At 26.8% G+C, this 25,118-nt stretch overlaps 5 protein-coding genes across 11 annotated transcripts; 2 read left to right on the top strand and 3 right to left on the bottom strand.

Annotated features, from left to right (window-relative positions):
- Positions 1–620: 620 nt before the first annotated feature.
- Positions 621–4,424, bottom strand: LOC127071733 (uncharacterized). Of its 2 annotated transcripts, XM_051011322.1 has the most exons (6): positions 4,159–4,424; positions 4,018–4,031; positions 3,579–3,867; positions 3,134–3,432; positions 2,148–2,372; positions 621–2,072 (listed from the first exon to the last, which is right to left on the bottom strand). In XM_051011322.1, the coding sequence occupies exons 2-6, from the start codon at positions 4,025–4,027 to the stop codon at positions 1,015–1,017; spliced, it is 1,881 nt and encodes a 626-aa protein (XP_050867279.1). In that variant the 5' UTR covers positions 4,028–4,031; positions 4,159–4,424; the 3' UTR covers positions 621–1,014. The 2 variants fall into 2 exon arrangements, with proteins under 2 accessions (XP_050867279.1, XP_050867280.1); XM_051011323.1 differs by lacking the exon at positions 4,018–4,031 and having other exon boundaries at positions 4,159–4,422.
- A 9-nt stretch (positions 4,425–4,433) lies between these two features.
- On the top strand, positions 4,434–16,331 carry LOC127071724 (dynein axonemal heavy chain 7-like). Its single transcript, XM_051011301.1, has one exon. It carries the CDS (start codon positions 5,332–5,334, stop codon positions 16,231–16,233), a length of 10,902 nt encoding a protein of 3,633 aa, XP_050867258.1. The 5' UTR covers positions 4,434–5,331; the 3' UTR covers positions 16,234–16,331.
- Positions 16,332–16,518: 187 nt separating this feature from the next.
- Positions 16,519–18,952, top strand: LOC127071745 (NSFL1 cofactor p47). Its single transcript, XM_051011362.1, has 5 exons — positions 16,519–16,771; positions 17,135–17,570; positions 17,804–18,089; positions 18,188–18,391; positions 18,520–18,952. Exons 1-5 carry the CDS (start codon positions 16,670–16,672, stop codon positions 18,647–18,649), a joined length of 1,158 nt encoding a protein of 385 aa, XP_050867319.1. The 5' UTR covers positions 16,519–16,669; the 3' UTR covers positions 18,650–18,952.
- Positions 18,953–19,107: 155 nt separating this feature from the next.
- On the bottom strand, positions 19,108–21,112 carry LOC127071743 (uncharacterized). Its single transcript, XM_051011360.1, has 3 exons — positions 21,063–21,112; positions 20,839–20,983; positions 19,108–20,768 (listed from the first exon to the last, which is right to left on the bottom strand). Exon 3 carries the CDS (start codon positions 20,625–20,627, stop codon positions 19,332–19,334), a length of 1,296 nt encoding a protein of 431 aa, XP_050867317.1. The 5' UTR covers positions 20,628–20,768; positions 20,839–20,983; positions 21,063–21,112; the 3' UTR covers positions 19,108–19,331.
- A 231-nt stretch (positions 21,113–21,343) lies between these two features.
- Positions 21,344–25,118, bottom strand: LOC127071716 (probable cleavage and polyadenylation specificity factor subunit 2). Of its 6 annotated transcripts, none has more exons than XM_051011277.1 (11): positions 24,979–25,118; positions 24,208–24,403; positions 23,950–24,109; positions 23,523–23,874; positions 23,131–23,441; positions 22,802–23,061; positions 22,529–22,714; positions 22,074–22,443; positions 21,806–21,994; positions 21,591–21,728; positions 21,344–21,519 (listed from the first exon to the last, which is right to left on the bottom strand). In XM_051011277.1, the coding sequence occupies exons 2-11, from the start codon at positions 24,354–24,356 to the stop codon at positions 21,427–21,429; spliced, it is 2,208 nt and encodes a 735-aa protein (XP_050867234.1). In that variant the 5' UTR covers positions 24,357–24,403; positions 24,979–25,118; the 3' UTR covers positions 21,344–21,426. The 6 variants fall into 6 exon arrangements, with proteins under 6 accessions (XP_050867234.1, XP_050867236.1, XP_050867237.1 ...); XM_051011279.1 differs by lacking the exon at positions 24,979–25,118 and adding an exon at positions 24,622–24,770; XM_051011280.1 differs by lacking the exon at positions 24,979–25,118 and adding an exon at positions 24,527–24,628.

The raw sequence follows: 25,118 nt of genomic DNA, 5'->3' as shown, positions 1-25,118 counted from the left end.
TATAATAATGAATGTAATCAAACGTGTGTTTTGAATATTAAAAGAAAAAAGCGTATAAAAAATTACATTGCAGTATCACACACACATACACATATACAGTAGCATTGATTTGACACAAATTAAAGAAATGCAAGATTGAAATTTTTGGTCCTTTGTTTTTATTTGATATAATTAATATTATCAGTTATATCAAATTAATTCTTTTTTGTAATGTAACATTAAAACCTTCATATTAATTAATTGCATATATAAAATCCTTTTGTGCATATATATTTAATAATAACAAAAATAAACTTAAATAAAATTTTAATGAATAAGAAAAAACAAATTATAATTTATTAGTGTCGATTAAAAATATTAAAAATTTTTAATAATTATAACTATTGTGTACACTAAAACAAATGTTATATTGACACATTGTCATTCTAAAATCATAATTTACAAAAACATTTAACAATATCCATATTTTCAAAATATTGGATAATAAAACAGTATATTTTTTCGTATTTAGCCACAGCCCCATATTAAAATAATTACACTTAAACAATAAAACACTGCTGCATATCACGATCGTATACGATCGTGTAATCGGTATAGCGAAGATATTTTTTCTCTCTCTCTCTCTCTCTCTCTCTCTCTCTCTTTTTTTTTTTTTTATAAGATATTTGTATATACATTGCATGTACATATATTTTTACACATAAAAGTAGGCTAATAGACCTATAACATTTTCTATATACTCAGATTTTAGCATGTTTATTGCTGACAATTCAACTAAATTTTTAGCTAACTAATTTGTTTTTAGTTATTTTCTATTAGATTGTAGGCTCTTATTTCTATTATCTTTAAAAAAAGATTTCGAAAAAGTATTTAGAAAAAAGCATTTAAAAATATCTTGGATTGCTTTCTACAATGCATTATTGTTTGTTGTTTTCATGCTGTTAAATAATTATCATCTATTAAACAATCAATACTCGCTAAAAATTCATTTAAATAGATCTTTCAATTATACTATCAAAAACCAGGTTCCATTCTGACAGATAAAACATTACTTAACATATCACGGATTTCTGCCATTTCTATTCTGCTTTTTGCTACAATATCCTCTAATTTTTTATTTTCTTGCATTATTTTTTCTACTTTCTCCCAGCATTTACTATCATCAAATTGACAGCAACAATCTGCATGCATGTCTTCAGTTCTATAAATATGATCTAATTTTTCTTTGTAATCGCAAGTTCGATTTTTCTTTTTACAACAGTTATCTTTTTTCTTTAATAAAGTCGTTGTAGAAGATGTACTTGAGGTATTTGTGCTTACACTTGGAGAATATTTATAAGTTTTAAATGGACCATAATTTTCGTTGACGTTTTCTGCACTTAAGCACTCGACTTCATGAGTAGATTCTATAGTAGAATTTAATTTTGTAATGTCTGTTTTTTTTTCTGATGTTGCATATGATAAGTCAGATCCAGATTCTTTCTCTTGCGATACTTTAGATATTATTTGGCTTGAATTATAGAAATTTTCTGCATCCAACTCATTTACTCTCGCTTGACGTTTCAGACCTCTTCTTCTATTTAACAAACCTTCATTAATCTGGTTTTTCATAATTATACTATCACTAAATCTTCTACCATCTGGAATGATATTATTCTCTCTTAAATTAACTTCATCATATCCTTCACTAGCACGTCGAGTACCAACATATTTAGAAAAAATGTTGTCATCTTTCTCTGTTATAATAGCAATTGATTTGGATTGCTCTTTTTCTCTATGTTTATATTTCATATTGAGAGTCTGGTCATCGAAATAATTACTTGGTAATTCGTCAATTCCAAAAAATTCAGTACTATCATTAAATTGATCAGATAATTTCCTCTTAATAGTTTCATCTAATTTATTAATAGATGATTTTTCTGACTTTATATGCATTTCCTTTAATTCTCTTAATTTAGAAATATCAGTAATAGTAGAGTAATTATCCACCTTTTCTTGTGATGTTTTTTTCGTATTTGGTAGGCATATCTCAATTAAATCTCCATTATGTCCAAAAGCAAAAGACTTTTGTCCTTAAATATGTATAATGATATAAAGTAGGAAATAATTCAAAAAAGAAGATAATACATAAGTATAGTTCATCTTACCAATAATCATACGCTTATTACGCATGTCAGGGCTTTTTGACCGTGGCTGCTCCAAAAATTGTCTGTTATCTGGTGATAATACAGAATGTCCGGGTTGTGGATATATTTTGTTATGTTGTTCATAAGCATTGTATATCGCATATGCATCCATTTCATGTGATTCGTGTTCACGTAATCGTTCCATGATTTTTTGCACTATTTCAGATGGTGCTACATACGGCGAACCTTATAAAATATCACAAAACATTATTAATAAAAAATATTTCATATGATATATCAGAAATAATGTATAAAACGGATTATTGATTCTATTTAAGTAAAACAAAGCAGAAATTTCACTCATTTGAAACTATAATTTCTCAAAGGGAATCTTCAATTTCAAAATAGTTCATGATTTATTTGTATGTAATTATATCTATCTTGCAAACACTGTTATATTTAATGTTAAATAACTTCCTATACATATTTCTATCACATATAATTGCTCCTATATATAAATTCATGCATTTTGAAATATATATTAACAAAAGTATGTAGAATAAGCTTCATTTAATTATAAACACACACATATAACAAAAACTTGCATGTAGAAAAACCAATATTTGCAATATTAATATACCTTACAAAAAAAAGAGAGTAAGTAACAATTATAAATCAATGTTTTTACACATGCTTTAATTTTGCATATATAACAAATTAAAAAAAGATATTCGTGTTTTTGCAGCAAATAAATGTAGTTGCACATTGCATTCATTAAACTTACAAATGTACTGGACCCAGAATGTCTGCGATGTAAAATACTTGTATTCATACTTAATGTGCCATCACTTCCTATAAAGTATCAGTTACACAGTACAACACTACAATATTATGTTAAGTTTATGTTCATATTATAAACTTTGGATAATATTGTAGGTTTATCCTATTAAGGATTGTAACATATAGTTTATCTAAAAAAATATTTACACTATGAAACTTTTGCTTACCTGTTAAACCCCTGTATCCCAAAGATACGGAATCAAATGATTCACTTGTTTCTTGTTGCTGCTTAACAAAGTCATTTATAGCAATTCCTTTTAATTTTGATGGCTGTAAGAACCTTTTAGGTATACGAGATAACGGACCACTTTCTTGAGGACTATTGGAGCAACCACCAAATCCAAGACTAAGTAAAACTGCTTCAGGATCTGCTTTTCTCAATTCTAATAAACTTTCTATACTACTGCAATGGCTACTGTCTGATTGAAAACTTTGATCTCGTGCAAGTCTACCATGGGGAAGAGAACTATAATACAAATATATTATTTTTATAACTATACAACTTGAAAAATATCTTATTAAACAATATCATGCTTTATACATTCGCAAACATATTATTGATTTTGTTTCATGTATGTGTGTGTATATATACATACTTGTCAAAATATTTACCTAGGTATTTTAGACATATTGACTGCTGATGAGCCAGGCACATTTATAGGAGCTGATACAGTCATAGTAGGAATCTTTGAATAGTTTCCTTTCAAAATTGGAATGTCTTTAGCTGGTGTAGGTATTACTGAAGCATTAGACTTAACATCAATTGAAACAGGTACAGTTGATTTTATAGGTGATGGTATAGAATCAACCCATTGTTGAACTGGACTATTACGACGTCTCATTTCCCACATTCCACGTAGCCAATCAGTTACTTTTACAATTGTTTCTTTTCCTATACTCTCTAAAAATATACAATTCCTCATAAACATATTATAAACCATTCAATCATTTGTCATAATAATATATGAAGATAATTGCAATTACAATACAAACTATAAATAATATTTGTGTTTATATGTATATTCAGAAATCTAATTGTGTCAAAATATACCTGGGTCCATATCCCTTAGGCAGCATGAGAAATACGCAAATTTATTACAAAAAAAGGAACACAAAATTTTGATATATTCGACATGAATATTAAAACATTATCAAGATGAAAAAAGTGATATATCAATAATAGTAAAATTACCTTGAAATTATATTATATACACGTTACATTATTTTTAAACATTAGCGTGCTCTTTAAAGCATGTCTATAAACTTTGTTAGGCCATCTAAATGATTTGCGTCGTGCATAGTGACTGAGCTTATACAGCCACTTGTTAATATCGTACATGTGTGTGTGTGATGTGTGCATATACATATATATGTGGTCACATCATATATGTAGACTACATATATGGGTCACATATATATGCCTCAAACGTTTTCAATCAATTTGCGCAGCTTTCATGAAACGTCACAATATGGTGACTATCTGGTAGTACTTTCCTAGAGTTTATATCTCGAATAAGTAAAAACGTAATAAAATAAAATAAAATAAAATAAAAATAACAAAAGGAGCAGATTTTCATTCATTAATTAAATTTTATTTTTTTTACCGTTTAGTCATGAAATTAATAGTAAAAATGTAGAACGGAATGTTGAGGAGAAGAATGGTTGTATCTATGGTAACAAAACAATAGTTACATTTTATTTACTATTTCTAACTAGTACAAGAAATTTCTAAACTATGGATTCTTTTCCTCAAAAATTTAAAAACGATATATTAGTTTTAATACCAAAAAAACATAGAAAAAAATATTCTAAACTAATCAATCGTATTTTTCATGAAATTGAAATTACATATATGAATGAAAAGCAAAGTTTAGGAATTAAAAATACTGTGTACTTCGAGAAGGATCATTATCCAAAATTAATAACTAATTTTGATAGTTATAAATTATACAAAGGCAAATTTATGAAAAATCGTAATCTTCTTACGAAAAAATATTTTCTTTCTCATGAAATAATAAGAAATATTGTTCACACAGCACAATTAACACTTCCCAAAATTATTTGTGATCTTAAGAAATATCAACATTGTAAAATAATAACCTTATCTCAATTACATAGTATATCTATCAAGGATATTAATAGAAATGCTTTATTTATAACGAGTAATTTTTATAATGAAACATATAAAGCTATAATGGATGCAAAAACATTAAGAAATATGCCCATAAAACGTTTAATACATTTTGTACAATGTGTAACAAATGTTTTTACACAGCAGATAATATTGATAATGGTAGAATCAATTGATAATATAATAAATTTTATGGAGAATAAATATAGTTGACCGCAAATTGAAATTAAGCTTATGTATGAAAACAATCAGATTACTTTAAAACCTAATATAAAAGATTTATTTTATGTATTCCATGATATTCTTTCAAATATTGAAAATGTTGCTCAAGAATTAGTTCCATTTGAGAAGTGTTTTAACATAAAAACAAATCATGAATATATTAAGATCAAATTACCACAATGGTTTGTTGAAAGTTCTTACAATAAATTACAAGTGGGACTAGAAAATATGTTTCAACCCATAATGAATGATCTTGCAACTATTATTGATCAGTTTGGTATTATATGTGATGGTACAAATGTAAAGGAAACAATTCAATTATTAATTTCACAAAAGCTAGATTTTGATGTTTGTCTAATTGAAATAAAAAAATATAATATGTATCGTAATACTGCAAAGTCAATGGTAAAAAATATGTATTATGATATAGGTCAATTAAATCAAGAACCTGTAAAAGAAGCATTAATAAAATATTGCTCTGAAATAATTGACATATTTACAAAGGAATTGGTGAACTATCATCTAACATACAATCAACTTATTTGTTCTGAATTTGAAAATCTTAAAGCAAAGGCTTTAAATGTACCTAAAGATGCAAAGAGATTAACTGAATTAATTGATTATATGTTGCATGACTCAAAAGTCTTAGTAAAGGGATTGAAAGAAAGGATATATAAATCAACAGAAATGTTAAGTATTCTATTAGAAATAACTACATTAACAAATGATCATATGAGAATAAATAAAGACACTATAAGATGGTTGAATTTAATACAACCCATATTTGCACAAAGCAATATTATATGTGAGGCAATTAAAAGTGATTTTGAAGATGACCTTCAAAAACGGATAAATACTTTAAATGTTGAAGTAGATAATCTCTTTCCATATCTTATTATTTTAGATAATATGGATGATATTAAGAAAGTTCAAGAAAATTCTGAACATTATGATGATCTTATCAGAAAAGTCAAAGAAATAGAAGATCAAGTTATCACAATTAATGCAGAAGAATCATCTTTTAAATTTCCAGAAACTGAATTTCCAAGAGTTGTTGAATTAAAAGAGATAGTTAATCCATTTTATTGTCTTGTTAATGTTATTTGTCAATGGCAGAGAGATAAATCTATATGGTTGAATGGACCTTTTGAGTATTTGAATCCTGATGTGATTAAGGAAAAGACTGCAGATTATTTTACAAAAATTACAGAGATGAATAAACAATTCAAGTCACAAATTAAAATGGATGTTACATCAAATAAATCATTTAAGTTCTCTGGAATCACAGATGACCCAGATCCTATGCAACAACCTGCTCCACTGAAACTATCCTGGCAAGCACTTAATGATATTCAACAATTTAAAGTTTATATACCACTTGTAATGTGTGTATGTAATCCTGCACTCAAACAACAACATTGGAAAGAAATGTCTATTATATCACAGTTTGATCTTACTCCAAATGCTGGAACTACACTTCAGAAAATTATTAATTTTAATCTAATAGAAAATATAAAGAAATATGAAATTATAAGTACAAAGGCTACTAAAGAGCTTTGTCTTTATCAACAATTGTCAGAAATGCAACAAATGTGGTATACAATTTCATTTGAAATAGTTTATAGCAACAAAACCAAATTGTTTGAATTCAAAAAACAAGATGATATAGACAGTCTTCTTGAAGATCATTTCGTAAAAATAGAAGAAATGAGAGCATCTCACTTTGTTGAATCTATATCCTCACCTCTTAGAGATTTTCATTTTTCTCTCAAAAAGATACAAGAAATAATAATACTTTGGTTTGAGATACAGAAATACAAAAGTTCTGTAAGTTCAATATTTTATTGTCAAGCAACAGAAACTTATTTATCCCAAGAAAATTCTTTATATAGAGAAGTGAATAAAATATTGGAAAATATTCAAAACAGAATTTCAGAAAATGCTACTTTTTATACTATACAGAATGATTTTGATATATTGAATAATTTATATGATGCAAATATTAAAATGGATCAGATAATAAAAAGTGTTCATAATTATTTAGATGGTAAAAGATTAGAGTTTGAAAGATTCTTTTTTCTATCAAATATAGAAATTCAAAATATATTATTTGAGTTAGATAATACTGATAAATTGCAGTTATGTTTACAAAAATGTTTTCCTGGTATCAAAAAATTAAGATTTGATAAAACTTATAACATCTATTCCATTTTGGGAGACTGTAATGAGAAGCTTCAACTCAATACAAATATTAGAATAATATTTAATGGTGAACAAGAATGGTTATGTACTTTACAAAAAGTATTAAAAAATATAATCTGTGAGAATTTACAACAATGTTATTTGCATTTTGAAGAAAAGGATGTATGTGATTGGATTACAAATGTACCAAGCATGGTAATAATTTGTATTTCTCGTATTTATTGGACATCTTTGGTTCAAAGTTGTTACTCACCTTTCAATTTATTATTACTAAAAACAGTTTACAAAAAGTATTTAGAATTATTTACCAGTTTATCTAATCAAGTTAAAAATAATATAATGCATCAAGAAAGAAAACTGTTAATGTCATTAATAATTATAACTGCTAATCATGAAGAAATTATTAAATTATTAATAGAAAATAATGTTAATTCTTCTACTGACTTTAACTGGTTGGCACAAATGCGTTATTACTGGACTGAAAGTGATATAAAAATTTCACTATGTAATGCTACAGTAAATTATGGCTATGAATATAATTATTATCAACAACATTTAGTAAATACACCATTAACTGATAGATGTGTTCGTACATTAATGGAAGCTTACAACTATCATTTATATGGGACTATTATTGGATCAGTGGCAACTGGCAAAACAGAAACTATTAAATATTTAATAAATTCTCTTGCCATGCCTTATTATATATTAAACATGAATGAAAGATTTACTTACAAATTTATATTATATGTATTGAAAGGACTTATTTCTTGTGGAACATGGATTTGTTTTAAAAACTTAGATAAACTGAAGTTAAGTGTACTATCTGCAGTTACACAAACAATCGTGAATGTTCATCAGATAACATCAACAAATTTAAAATCTGTAATGTTTGAAGGAACCAAATTAAATTTAAATCCAAATGGAAATATTTGCATTATTATGAATGTGCAACATACTAAATATTATGAATTACCAGATAATTTGAAAATACTTTTTCGTACAATTTCTATAATAAAACCAGATCTCAGCCAAATAATAGAAATAGAACTTTTAGCATCTGGTTTCTGCAATGGAAGAGAACTTGCAGCAAAATTGATTGTAATTTATAAATTGTTATCAGAACAATTATTAGATAGACCACATTATAAATTTAACATGTGCTCATTGAAAACAATTATTAAAACTGCAAGGATGTTAAAAATTCATTTTCAAACAGAAGATGAAAATGTTTTATTGCTACGTTCAGTAATTGACATAATTTTACCAATATTCTGTAGTGAGGATATGATAATTTTCCAAAATATAATACATAATATATTTCCTTGCATTAAGTTACCATCTCTCAATTATGATGCAGTTTTAATGGCTTTAGAAAATGTATGCAAATCAAGATCTCTGCATTTTCATGAAATACTGAAACTAAAAAGTTTACAGATTTTTGAATTAATGCATGTTCAACATGCTATTATACTTGTTGGTGGTCCACTTACAGGAAAAACAGAAATGTTACAGATTCTTGCAGATACTTTTTTATTACTGCATAAATGGAAAGATAATAATGGTGCAAAAGTTACACTAGAGATCATAAATCCAGGGGTCATTAACAACAATCAATTATTTGGTCAATACAAAAGAGAATTGAGTTTATGGGAGGATGGTTTATGTTCTAAAATATTCCGTACCTTTGCAACAAATACTTCATCAGATAAAAAGTGGTTGATATTTGATGGATCCTTGAGTGATGTATGGGTTGAAAATTTGTACACTGTAATAGATAGCAATAAATTGCTTCATTTAATCTCTGGAGAAAGGATTTTGATGACACAAACAATGTCTATAATATTTGAAACTATAAATTTAGTAAATGTATCTCCAGTTATTGTATCACATTGTGGTATGATTTACATTGAACCACAATCTATTGGTTGGAAACCATATATATTATCTCATATAAGTAAAAATCAAATGTATAATAAGTATGAGAAAATAATGTATTCATTATTAAGTTGGTCATTAGATGCTTGTCTTCAGTTCGTACGTTTGAATTGCTCAATGACAATAAATGTAGGAGAATTACATCTTGTGACATCAACATTAAGCTTATTTGAAATGTATTTAATAGAAGCTTGTAATGAACAGTTAGAAAGAAAAGAAAATTTAGATCATTTTGTTATATGGTCACAAGCTGCTTTAATGTTATCTTTAGTATGGGTTCTTGGAGGAAATTCATGCACAGCTTTTCAAATAAAATTTAATGAATTCTGTATTGCACTTTGGAATGATGCTCACAAAAAATATCCACGTCCACCAGAAATTAAAAATTATGATATTGCTCTGCCTACTGAAGGATTGATACAAGATAATTTATATATTTTTAAAGGTGTAGGTAATTGGAAACATTGTAATGATTTATTGAAAGTTGAAATAATAACAGATATGTGCAATTTTGATCAAAAGTATGTTCCAACTCTTAATTCTGTTAAGTATAGTCATTTATTTCTTACACATATCAAGTATTGCAAACCTTTTCTTATTTGCAGTAATACTACAACAGGTAAAACTGTTTTTTTACAGAACCTGTTAAAAAATAAATTATCAAAGCACAAATATTTAACAAATACTTTTAATTTTTCTTCTCTTAGAACTGCAGAAAAAGCAAAGTATTTATTTTTGTCATATTTGAGTAGAATTAAAAAAAAATACTATACTTTACCAGAAGATAAATATTGTTTAAACTTAATAGATGATTTAAATCTAAATACTGACACAAATATTGATTCAAAATCTGTGCTAGAATTAATACGACAATATTTTAATTATGGGTATTGGTATGACACAAAAATACTTGAAAAAATTTTCATTACCAATATCAGCTTTTTATTAACAATAACTACTGGTCATGACAAACATAATATTTGTCCTAGATTCATGCGACATTTTAATGTTTACACATTCCCTGAACTTACAACAGATAACATATATAAAATATTTTCTAATATGCTTTTAACTAATTTAAAAAATAATCTTTTTAGCACAGATATATTAAATAATGTAACAAGTATAACAAATGCTACAATTGATGTTTACAACTCAATATTCAACACCTTGCGTCCAATACCTGCCAAAGTGCAGTATTTATTTAATATTAGAGACATATATAGAGTGATAAGTGGTTGTAGTCTTATCCAAAAAGAATCAGTAGATACAAAAATTATATTCATTCGTTTGTGGGTACATGAAACGCTGCGTGTATTCGGTGATCGGATTTCAGATGATGATGATAAAGAGATCTTATATCAAAGTATAAAAGAAGCTGTGAACAAATATTTTAAAGATCCGTTTGAGTCTGCTTTTGACCATTTATCGAAATTTGATAACAAAATTACAAAAGATAGTCTAAAATACCTTCTATTTTGTAATTTTATAGAAATGGAGAAAACTTCACCAAAGTATAAAAAATATGAAGAAATAAGTTCTATGGAAATATTAAAGGACACAATTATGTCTTACATGAAGTATTATAATAATAATAATAATGAAAAAATTGATATTGTAATAACACAAGAAATTTTGATGAATCTAGTACAAATTTGTAGAATATTAGCAATGCCTAGTGGAAATGCAATAATTATTTCTACTGTTAGATCTGGTAAAAGATCAATAACTAAACTCGCTAGTTATATACAATTAGAGCAAAAATTCTTTGAACCTACTATGGATTCGTATTATAATTTTAATGTTTGGAGAGAAGATTTAAAAGAAATATTACGTATATGTGGAGAATCTCAAAAAAATTGTACATTTTATCTTACTGATAGACAAATGAAGAATATATTCCTTCAAGATATTAATTGTTTATTGAATACTGGTGAAATACCTGACTTGTTTTCAAGTGAAGAAAAACTTAGTATCATAGTAGCAACACGTATACATGCTCAAAAAGGTGATCCAAATGCAGAAATAAATATTTCTGCTGTAATGGATTATTTTGTTCAGCAATGTAAAAATAATTTACATTTTGTACTTGGTTTTAGTCCCATCAATAATACAATGAGAAAATATTTTTACTTATATCCTAATTTAATCAAATACTGTACAATAAATTATTATGATACATGGCCAGAGGATGCTCTTGTTGAAATAGCTAGAATTCATATAAAAACCATAGATATTCCAGAAAATATAAAGGATAGTGTAATAAAAGCTTGCATAAATTTTCATAATGATGCAAAAATAAATAGCATGATGTACTTAAAAGATAATGGAATACCAATATATGTTACAAACTCAGCTTTTTTACACAATGTAAAGTTATATACACATTTAATGACTAAGAAGCAAAAAGAAATTATTACTACCAGAAATAGATATATGACAAGCTTAGAGCAACTTGAAATAGCAGCAAAACAAGTAGAAAAAATGAGTATGACATTAACAATTCTAAAACCCGAATTAGAACTATCTGCTCAAAGAACTATAAAGACAATGAGAGAAGTTGAAAATGAAAATTTAACTGTAGAGAAGGCTACAATCCTTATAAAAAAAGAAGAAGGAATTGCCAATAAAAAGGCAGAAATTGCTGGAGCTCTCAAATCTGAATGTGAAACTGACCTTGCAGTAGCTATTCCTATTCTTGAAGATGCTGTTTTAGCTTTAAATACATTGAAACCAACTGACATTACTTTAGTCAAAGCTATGAAAAATCCTCCTGATACTGTAAAGTTAGTGATGGCTGCTGTTTGTGTTATGTTAGGCATAGCACCAGATCGAGTCGTTGATCCTATTAGCGGAAAAAAAATTACGGATTATTGGGGTCCAAGTAAACGTATTTTAGGAGATATGAATTTCTTACAAAATTTGAAAGATTATAATAAAGATAACATACCATCTATGGTTATACAAATTGTTAAAAATGTTTACATGACTGATAAAAATTTTGTACCTCATATTGTTGCTAAAGCATCAAGTGCAGCAGAAGGACTTTGTAAGTGGGTAAGAGCAATGGTGTCTTATAATGAAATTGCTAAAGTGGTGGCTCCAAAAAAAGAAAAATTAGCAACAGCTCAGAAAGAATGTGACGAAGCAGAAGCATTTTTAAATGAAAAACGTCAAACTCTTTCTAATTTAAATATAAAATTGGCTACTCTGAACAATAGCCTCCAAGATACTTTACAAAAAAAATTAAAATTAGAGGAGGAAGTAAGTAACTGTACAAAGAAATTGCAAAAAGCAGAAAGTTTGATTGCAAGTCTTGGAAGTGAAAAAGAACGTTGGTTACAATTTGTATATAATCTTCAATTAAATTATGATAATTTGGCTGGAGATATGATACTTTCTTCTGGGATAATAGCTTACATGGCTCCATATAACATCAAATGTCGAGATAAAATGATAGAGAAATGGATCAAGCTTCTGCAAATTTTAAAATTACCATACTCTAAATCTTATGATTTTGTGAATATACTTGGAGTGGAATTTAAAATAAGTTCGTGGTATCTTAGTGGCTTATCTAAAAACAGATTTTCCACAGAGAATGCTATTATTATGGAGAATTCTAAATTATGGCCTTTATTCATTGATTCTCAGAATCAAGCTAATAATTGGATTAAAGAAATAGAGAAAAAAAATGGTCTTAAAGTTGTAAAATTCACAGATTCTGACTATATATCCATCATACAGTATAATATTGAAAATGGTAATCCAATTTTGTTAGAAAACATTGGAGAAGAACTTGAAGTTGCTATAGATTCACTGTTGTTAAAAAATATTTATAAAAATGGAGATGATTGGTATTTAAAAATTGGTCGAACTATCACAAAGTATTCACTCAATTTTAGATTGTACATCACAACAAGATTACCTAATCCACATTATTTACCTCATGTATATAATAAACTTATTGTAATAGATTTTTCACTTTCTTGTGAAGCTCTTCAAGATAAACTTTTAGATATAATTATTGGAAAAGAAAGATTAGACCTTCAAGAGCAATTTGAGAATATTTGGATAGAAGATGCTATCAATAGGGAAGCTCTTAAATCACATGAAGATAAAATTTTAAATACATTGTCATCTACCAGTACAAATATTATAGAAGATGAAAAAGCTATACAGATATTAGATTCTTCCAAGACACTTTCTTTGGAAATAATAAGAAAACAAGAACAAGCTGAAAAAATGAAAAATAAAATAAATATGGTTCGAAGTACTTATATGCAATATACTAATTTTTGTGCTGGATTATTTACAACACTTAATGCATTATCAAACTTAAATCATATGTATCGCTTTTCATTCAAATGGTTTATCCAATTATTTACACGGTCCATCCAAGGATCAAACAAAAATATTCCTCTTGAGAAACGGTTGAAATTATTAAAATATTCATTTACACAAAATCTTCATTCAAGTGTCCGTAGATCTTTGTTTGAAAAACATAAACTTGTTTATTCATTTTTACTATGTTCTAAAATTTTATTAGATAATAAGCAAACAACAGAAAAAGAAATTAATTTTTTTTCTGTCACAGACATAAAGTATCCTAATATTTCAAATTTATACAAAGCACCAATTTGGTTATCAACAAAGTTGTGGAACAAAATTTGTTATATAAATGATAACTTACCTAATTTTCATGGTCTTGCGCAAGATATTTCTTCTAATGATGTAGCTTGGAAAATATATTGGACTTCAGATCATTTAGAAACTCAAACATTACCAGATCCATGGAATGAAACTTTAGGCCCATTTCAAAATTTAATATTAGCTAAAATTGCAAAGCCAGATAAAATCATTTATCATATAATATATTTTGTGGAGAATTATTTGGGAAAAATGTTTAATTTCTCATCTGAATACTCAATGTCACAATCATATGCAGAATCTAGTTGCCTTCATCCGCTTTTATTTATTTTACCAACTTACTCTTTGCCTCTTTCTTTTCTTTCTGCTTATGCAAGTACCATTGGTTATTCATCAAAATACATCTCTCTTTCTATGGAAGATACACAGCAAAAGAAAGCAGAAATACTTATTAAAAAAGCACAAAAAGATGGTGGATGGATATTTCTTCAAAATTGTCATCTTGCTGTTCCATGGTTATTTCAGTTAGAAAAAATTTGTGAAAATTTTAACGCATCAAACACATCTTTAACTTTTCGATTATGGCTATCCAGTTATTCTATTAATGAATTTCCTATAAGTATTTTGCAAAACAGTGTGAAAATAACAATAGATGATCCAATTAATATTAAAGAAAATTTATTGAGATCTTTTCAATCAAAATCTATAAAGAATAAAAATATTTTTGACTGTTGTCCTGGAAAAGAAAAAATATTTATAAAATTTCTTTATGAACTGTGTTTCTTCCATACAGTTGTTAAGGAAAAAAATAACTTTGGGCTGCAGGGTTGGAATATTCCATATGATTTTGATTATTTTGACTTTGAAACATCCATTATGCAATTACAAAATTTAATAAACAAGCATGAAGATATATCAATTGAAGCAATATCATATTTTATCGGTGAATGTAATTATGGTGGAAAAATTATGAACAAATATGATCAAAGATGTATAAATTATCTCTTAAATTATTATTGCAATGATAATATAACATATTCACAGTACTTCTTTTCAAACAATCCAAAATATCTATTGCCTAGAAAATGTGAATATAATGAAATAATAAAACATATACAAAATATGTCAATAAATCATTCTGCTGAAGTATTTGGAACGGATGAAAATGCTATTGCTTTCAGAGATGTTAAAGAAAGTACAGAATTTCTAACATATATGTCTTTAATGAGTTCTATGACCTCATCAAAGATTGATGAATTTATAGAAGCTGATAAATTAACTATAATCAATAATATTGAAGCTGAAATATCAAATATATGTATCGTTGAAAATGTAGAAAATATTTATCATTCTACACTTTCAAATCCATTGAATATCGTGTTAATATATGAAATTGAATTACTTAATAAAACACTTATCGAAATGAGAAAAACATTGACAGATTTAAGATCAGCATTTAATGGTGACATTATATTAAGCAATTATTTGGAAGAATTATGGAAATTAATATACAATGGTCAAATTCCATATATCTGGAAAAAAGTAGCCAATAATATGGAAGCTATAAACCTTTCTGAATTTATCAGTTATTTAGTAAAGAAAAGAAATTTTATCAAAGATTGGATTGAAAATGAACGTCCTTATTTGATACATTTTGGTGCATTATCGTATTGCAAAATGTTCCTCTCTGTTTCAAAACTTATGTTTTCGAGAAAACATAATGTTCCGATTAAAAAAATTTACTCCGACTTGAAAATATTGACAATTTATGAACCATCTAAAATTGAACAAAAATTTAATGATAATTTTTTTATTTACGGATTATATTTAATCGGTGCACAATGGAATTCGGAAAAAATGACATTAACAAATAGTGTACCTGGTATGTATCGTTACGACATGCCCATCATTTGTCTTAAATTTGTCACAAAAGAAATAATATTACAAAACGTGTATAAATGTCCTGTGTACACTATTTGTGTGGAAAATAACATTAAAAAATCAAATGCAAATTTTACACGCTCCAACCAAATGCGAAGCTTACATATTCATATTATGACCGTACCTTTAAAAACCAATATATGTGTTGCACATTGGATAAGACGTGGTACAGCATTATATTGTTAAATTTAGTAATTACTAATATCAATGTAAATTAATTATAATCGTAAATTATATCGAAATACTTTGAAATTAACAAACGAATGTTCTTTAAGAAAGTTATATATAAATGTACGCAATATCAATAATTTTTTAAATATCGCAAAACCTGAAAAATTATCTACGATAAATTTATAAACCATCATTATAAAAAAATGTAAAAGTATGTGATGTGGTAAAGATACTCTGTTGAAATTTCAAATATTTCGCAAATTTTGTCCGCGTGGTAACATCCGGTTCAAGATTCTCTAGACAAAAGGAATGACAGTAGCAGTTTGAGGCCGAGAAAAAAATTTTGTTGTTAGATCTACGGAATTCATCGAGCGAAATTAAATAGAGATACATCGATCGACAAGAAAGGAAGGAGTCATACATTGTGTGAGTGATTTGATAATCGTATATCATGCCGAACCACGACGAGTTGGTTTCGCAATTTACAGATGTAACTGGTGTTGAACCAGAAAGAGCACAATTTTACCTTGAGTCATCCGCTTGGCAGCTCGAGGTGAGATTGCATTTTTTCTTGTAGATTTTGTCTTGGATTATTTAAAATCATTTATCATATTACGTTGCTTATATATCTACAATTTCATATAACCTTCAATGTTTAATTTGGAGTATTACTCAAATTTACAGATACATTTGTAAAAAAAAGTTTATATCTGTATTCTTTATTATTTTTATTTTATTTGAAAATTAATAACAATAAATTCTTAAGAAAAACGATTGTATAAAGAAACTTCTAGTAAATATAACTCTCATATTTTTTATTAATGTTACTTAATATCCTTTGTCATACAGATATAGTTAACAATAAAACTTAATTTTCATTTTAATCTAGATCTGATATTGTATAATACGATTATAGGTTGCACTTGCAAGTTTTTATGAAACCGATGAACCTGTTACATTGGTAAATGAATCTGTCGAAAGTGCTGTACAAGAAGAAGATATAGAAGATAGTTCAAAGAATATAGTGAGACATAAAGAAAGTGGCTCAATGGATAAAAATACAGCTAAGAATAAATCCAAGCCAAAACCAAAATTTGGTACAATAAGCGATTTACAAAATAAAGATAGTAGTTCAGAAGAAGAAGAAGGACAAGCCTTCTATGCTGGTGGATCTGAACACAGTGGTCAACAGGTACTTGGTCCAGGGAAAAAAAATGATATCATAAGCGATATGTTTAAATCGTGTCAAGAACAATCTATTTCTATAGAACCTAGAACAAGTGGACAACAAAGACCAAATACATTCAGTGGTACTGGTTATAAATTAGGACAGACTAATTCAGATACAGAAGGTATATACAAATTTTCTGTGCATATATACAAGTATATATAAAATTAATCTATTTTATTATGTACAAATTAGGTAAATGATCTGTTACTTTATATAAACAATATTTTATCTCTTACACTATTAATTAGTTAATTAATTAATTAACACAATTTAATGTTATATATTATTAATACTTCAGTAAAAAATATGAAAAGTAAATGAATAGTTTTTAAACATACATCAATGTATTTTCAGTTGTGTCAGGAGCACAATCTAATCAACAATCTAATAGTGGTCTTATTACTCTGAAATTATGGCGCGATGGTTTTACTATAAACGATCGTGAAATTCGGCCATATAGTGATGCAGAAAATAGGGAATTTTTAGCTGCTATCAAACGAGGAGAAATTCCTGCAGAAATTCGACAAGAAGTTCAAGATGCAGAATTACGACTAGACATGGAAGATCATCGTCATGAAGAATATGTTCCTCCAAAAACAAAAGTTAAAGCTTTTACTGGGAAAGGACATATGTTGGGAAGGTATCATATATTTCTTCTTATAATTAATAGTTAGCAGTATCATTTAGTAGCACAATAAAATATATATTTACATCAAATGTTATATCAAATGTTTACAGTCCATCTCCAGCTACTGTTGGTATGACAATTCCAACTGACCCAGCTGATCAAGCAGCTAATGAATCACAAGCAAAAAAGCAATTAAATTTAGATACAACTAAACCGATAACTACAATACAAATTCGACTTGCAGATGGAAGTAGTGTACGAGCGCAATTCAATTTAACTCATACCATAAATGACCTCAGAAGATATATAACAACGTATCCTTTGATGATAACGCTGTATGTCCGCACGCGCGCGCGTGTGTAATATTTAATATATATTTAAAATGCAGCTGTATAAAAAAAAAAAAAAACTATGCATTTTCCTTTAACTATTGTACTTTTAGTATGAGGCCTCAATATGCCATAAGAGATTTCAGTTTGTTAACTATGTATCCAACTAAGGAATTAACAGAGGATAAAACAATTGAAGAAACAGGTTTAAAAAATGCAACCATAATGCAACGACTAAAATAAGCTTTCCTATGACTTTAGTTAATAAAATTCAGAAAATGTAATAACTAGGTGGTAAAAAATATATATATATGCAAATACATAAAAACAAAATTTTTTTTTTCATTCATAAAATAGTGAGGTCAGTTAGTCTCACTGCAAAACTTAATCATATGATTTAAAAAAAAATAATATAATCTCATGCTGCATTAAACATAATTTTATATAAAAATTAACAAAAGGAATTGTAAGAAGCATTCATTAAAATATGCATATAGTATCTAATTAAAATAAGAATATAAATTTACAAAAAATTTATCCTTATAAACGTATATTTATAAACATTAAACTTTTTACAATTATGGTACATATTTATAACATACTTTACACCTCAATTGGTCTATGTAACAAATTTATGTTTAACAAAATTTGTTTGCTTATAAATTGTAATTATTTGAATGAATACATACTTTTTATACCAGATGTTCTTAATTAATATAGCAATATCAAAGTAATTAATAATATTATTAAGATATTAGTATAAGTCAATCATAATTTATTTTTAGCAAAAAATTATTTAATAACTAAATGTGCATTTTTATTGGCAATAGAGTTACTACAAATTTAATAAAAAAAAATTGATTGAATACAAAAATATACGAGCAAAAAACCGATGACTATCAAAAAAATTTATTTTGTTATCCCTCTAATGGTTGATAAATCTTGTAAAAATTGGCGAGTTTTTTATATCCTTTGAAAATCTTGGAATAGAAGTATTAAAAATATTAACTTTTTGGGTTTTTTTAACATCACTACAAGTTTTATAATTATGAACAATGATCAAGTCTTTAGTCATTTTTTGAGTGTAGACATTATTTTTTGATAATACCTCGTGTGGCTTTGATATGAAAATAGAATAATGGTCAGTAAGATCTGTATCAAATTGTATTTTTCTATACATGATTAATGTAATGTTTGTAGAGAGAGTATTATCTAGTTCTTTTGTACAAAATGTCAAACTATTTAATTTATAACGATCTGCTAATAATTTGGATGATCTATAATCAGCTAATAAGTTTACAACTGAATGATGGTAATTTAATGCTATATATTCTTGCCAGGATAAAGTAACAATATACATAATTTTATTATATGTTCGATGCAAACAATCTGCTTCTATGATATCTCTCATAATATTAATATCAAGTTTGCTAAAAGGAAAATTCCATGGTACTGTTGTATATGTAAAGTTTGATTGTAGAACATTTCTTATAGATAATTCTTTTAAACGATTGTTTAACATATTTGCAATACCAAAATCATATGCTATAAAATTATTTATACCTATTAATTCATGAAAACTTAAAAAAGTAATCATATCAATTTCATGCATAGGTTTCGATAATGGTGGTATTATACAAACTGTTATACCACTGTTATTTAAATTTTGTGGTTGTGTCACAACAGACAAGATAGGAGCATTAGTAGTATCTTTATCAAATTCTGTAAAAAATGACACCCCAATAGGTAGTTTATTTCCTGTATAGACACAAATTAAGTAATATCCATTATATCCTGCTTTTTCTTCTTCATTTGCAAAATATGGAGTATTACTGATTACAATGTACTTATAATTTCCTACAAAAGGTTTTATTTCATCTTCAAAATATATTATACATTGTAAATTTGATATAGCATTTTTTTTACCAAAACTTATCGCATGAATTTTATTATTTCTTAAATTGTATGCAGAATATACATATAAATCATCATTTAATCTTTGCCAAGATGAAAGAGGTTCATCTAATTTTATATTATGTTCTATAAATGATACATTATTGTTTATGCAATTTGTGCTGATTTGTTTTTGATCTGGTTTACCAAAATAGTTAAAAACTTCTAAGACATATCTTAACTTATTATATTCATGTCTATAGAACAATAATGATATTAAACTTACAACAGCTACTATAGCTAATGCAGCTTGATAATATTTTCTCATTTTTTTATCTTGCGTATAATTAATAATCCTTTTTAATTTAAAGATGCTTCAAAATCACTTATGATTATTTGATCTTTCAGTTTTTCATTCCTTGTTGACATTTTCTCTTTCAATAATTAGAGGTTATATGCAAACATAGCACTGCAACAAATTATTTTTTTGCAAAAATTATAATATAATAATTTTTCTATATTAAATTGATTTTAATTACCACACGAAGTTTAACTTCGTTAACGACGAAGTTTAATTCTTGTCTGCTTTTGGTAGACTCATTTTTTTTTATTTAAAAATCTATAACGTTCACTGGGTTAGATTTTGATTGAGAATACAATTTCGTATAGTAAACTTATCTACACCTTAAAAGATTTACAATCAATATTGTATAATCAATTGTTATCACATTTAATTTTTATTATATTTTTAATTTAATACTACCATCTATGAATGTTTCATTTATTAAACCACGCCATGATTAGCTAACTTACAGCCAATAGTAGCAGCACAATATTTTCAATTTTAAGAAATAGTAATTCTACATTATATTATTTAATTTTCTACAAATATATCCATTTATTATAAATAAGATTATATATTACCGTAACTAAATATTGTATATAAAAATATCAATGAAAATTGTAATGTAAAGAATATAAAAGTTTAATATAGGGATAAAATGTAATATAGGGAAATATATTGTATAGTTTCAAAGAAAATACTTGTTATATTTCTTAGGTAAAAAATTCGATATTTATTATTATAAATATTCTAAATTAATTAATTTTATTTACATAAATCATATTTATACAATTGCATATTGCTCATATAGCAGTTCACGTACTTTATAATATTCCTCAGAAATACAACCTTCTAATATAACTTTTCCTGCTTCATGCTGAAACAAATAATTATTATCACATATTAATAATTCCAAAAATATTTCTAAAAATAATTTTTAATACAAACCCTTCTGACAGCAATAGTGTTATTACAACACCATAAAACTCCTCCACTAAATTCTGATGGAATGTTACTCCTATTTAAAACTTGCTTAAAGTCTGATAATTTTAGTTCATTTATAAATGTAGTTTGATGTCCAGGAACCTAAATGTACATTATAAATATTGTAATGCATTTTGATATACGTTTATTTATGTAATTGTATTTATTTAATTTTATACCTCATTTAGCAGTAAAGGTTCAAGCGTAAGTATTTTATCACTATTCTCTTCCAACTGTTCGTTTTCAGCTACAGCATCTCGACAAACTGGATCACGAGCTGTGATCATGGCATCTACCCATGCAACCTCTGAATCGCCTTTCCCTTTTGAAAAATTTAATCCACTTACTAAAGCATCCGTTAAACGAACCTGAATAGAAAAATATTATTTTAATATAATAGTAAATTATTTAATTAAAACTAGAAAAAAAAATCATTTCAAGTTTTACTTGATATATATGAGTTTCCGTTGTAGCGTCTAATGTTTCTCCTCTTGCAGGTGTGAAAACACGAGCTCCAGCGCTTTGCGCTTGTTGTGCTAAAATTTCTGTGTCTTTTTTGGATCCTCTAACAAGAACAACTCGTCGTGGCCTTAATTGTGCTAGGATTTTTTGTAGAGATTCTCCATCTGATCTTCCTTCAAAATCTATGTATGTGACAGATGCATTAACTGTCATTGTACGCATAATTTGTATGCATTTGGTTGGAATATCAGTGGGTACCTCTGGATGATGTACAGCTTCTTCTTGTTTTGTCTCTACATTTTCTTTATTATCTTCTACCTCTGGTATGGTTTCTGCTATCTTATAATCTTCTGGTCTATAATACAGGAAAGTGAACATAGAATGATCTATTGTTATAATACAATCTTTTTTAAATCTAATTTTGTACACAAACATCTTACCTGATAATTTCACCATATTCATCTATCTTTATCTTTTCTTCAATAAATGGGAACATAGGATGTTGTTTTTTATTTTGTTTAAAAAATCCAGGCTTACTTTCTTGTTTTACCAACAAATCATGTTTTCCTCTTCCACCTCCTACTTCTATTTCGTCTTCAGATTCTGAGCTAACATCTGCAGTTTCCCTGAGATAACAATTCGTAAAAGTTTAAAAAAAATATTTAGTAATAAATAGTAGATAATTATATAAAAAATATTAATTTTAGATGTACATTTGTTCTTGTTTCATCTGTTCTTGTTTTAATTTTTCTTTTTTTAAATATTCTTCTAATTCTATACCCTCTAATTTAATCCGTTTTTTTACTTCTAAAGAAATATTTCTGTTTCCTCCTTTTTCTACTAAATCTCTGGCAAGTGTTCCTGGAGATGTTCTACTTGTTAATATAATGCTGTTCTGTGGATTATTACACCACTGAAGAAAAAGTTCCCGCGAGAAACCACATTCCATATCTGGAGTACTTGCAAGTACAACCTAAAATTCATCATAAAAAATTAGAGGCATTTTATTTTTCTTTAAACAAAATATTTTGTTATATTGTACCTTTGGACTTGGAACTTGATTTAATTCAGCCATACTATGGCAAAGTTGTAAATGTTTGAATTGAAATGGATTATTTCTAGCACCTTCAAAACTTCTCATGAGTTTGTCACTCATCCATTCTATTTGTGATTTTGCAAACTCAACGACATTGTAACTAACATTATTCAAAAGTGCCAATGAATAAGCAAGTAATCCAGATTCTTTATTGCGCCATAATTGATCTAACATGTGTGCTAGTTCTAATACTCGTCCAGCAGTATCCACGCTAACAAGAACATTTCCACCACCTCTTAAGGTTTGTAAGATATTTGCTTAAAATAAGAAAAAAAAGGAATTACCAAATAATTAACAATAATGTTAAGAGAGAATGTGTTATCATGTTAATGACTTACTCATTAATTTTTCATCTCTAGTTCTACGTCTGGCTTGTTGATATGTGGCATTAAAAGCATCTGTTATAAGTAAAGATGGCCTTTGTAGTCTTTCCAATTCACATCCATTTAAATGACGTTCTTTTTTATGATTGAAATCAACAGCATATATTATATCTTCTTCCCCTACTTTAACTATCTTCCAGATTGTTCCACCAATCATGTGTCCAGCAGGCAAAGGTGTTAAAGTAACACCATAACCTTTACCTTTCATCGATATGCTTTGATTATACTTTAATTGCACAATTTTATCAAATGCAGCATCTACATCATCAAGAGTAAATAAATCGAAGTCTTCCATATTATGGCGAGACTAAAAGAAACATAACAATTTAATATATCATACAACTTGAGTTGAATCATTTATATTTTTATGGAAGAATAATACCTGATACATGTCATACATAAACATTTGTCCCATTTTATAGACAGGTATTGTAGCATATATAGGACAATTCAAACCACATTTTCCTACTAAGTATGGCAGTGCACCTAGATGCAATGGATCTGGATATGAAAGCAAAACTGCATCTATTTGATTAACATGTCTAAGGAATCAATATAAATAAATTAAATCTTTAGATAATATGAAAGATATATTAATATTAATCTTAAATAACATCTACAATATATATGAATTTTTTACCTTTTTAACTCTCTTATAAAATCTTGATCAAAATTTTCATCCCATCCACAATCCAGTAATATTCTTAATTCATCGACTTGTAATATATAACAAGGTGGAGATTCATCCATTGCTCCAGATATAGCATGAAGTTTTATAATTGATGTCATTTTGATTTCCTATTTAAATTATTTTTGGGCAATTAATAATCGCTCATCTGAAACAAATTTTACATTAAAATAGATTTTCAATTTATTGGTTAATTTGATCATTGTATGAAAAATTAATGCACTTATAGAAAATTATATTTATACGTAGATATATGTGAGAAAACTATTACAAATATATGTAAATAAATATCAATTTTTAAGTTAAATCCATAAATTCATATAAGTAAGAGTTTATCATTGAAAATATATCTGAAATACGACGCACAAGCGATTCATGAGACGTCTCATTAGAGAATGCGCGGGCAAAATCTGCGCAAAGGTTATTACAATTTCATTTTGTATACACTAATATACACGAATTGTCATCATTAAAAATTATATATCACGATTAATTGTTATTAGTCAATTATAATTAATGTCGCAGTATTTTTTATAAAATTCAACAATAACAAACGTATAAATACATTTAATTGATTATTTCGGAAGTAAAATATAAAAAGTAAGGTATCACTGATGTAATTGTAAAGAAATAAAAAAGTTTAAATATATATATTTTGTTTGATATATAAATAATAATTAATATTTTATATTATATCATAAAGAAAATGAGAAATATAATTACGTATGTAATTTATTCCGATTTCATGTATGTAAGGACATTTATGTAAATAGAATCATTACTGCGAAATACCAATGAAATACGTTAGTCAAAATTTATGTTGACTTTTGTTACTGTTCGATACTTAAATAGTTAATTACGCG

This window comes from Vespula vulgaris, chromosome 23, assembly GCF_905475345.1.
Source record: "Vespula vulgaris chromosome 23, iyVesVulg1.1, whole genome shotgun sequence".
NCBI lineage: Eukaryota > Metazoa > Arthropoda > Insecta > Hymenoptera > Vespidae > Vespula > Vespula vulgaris.
The sequence above is the reverse complement of the archived record's forward strand: the minus strand, read 5'-3'. Positions and strand labels throughout refer to the sequence as shown.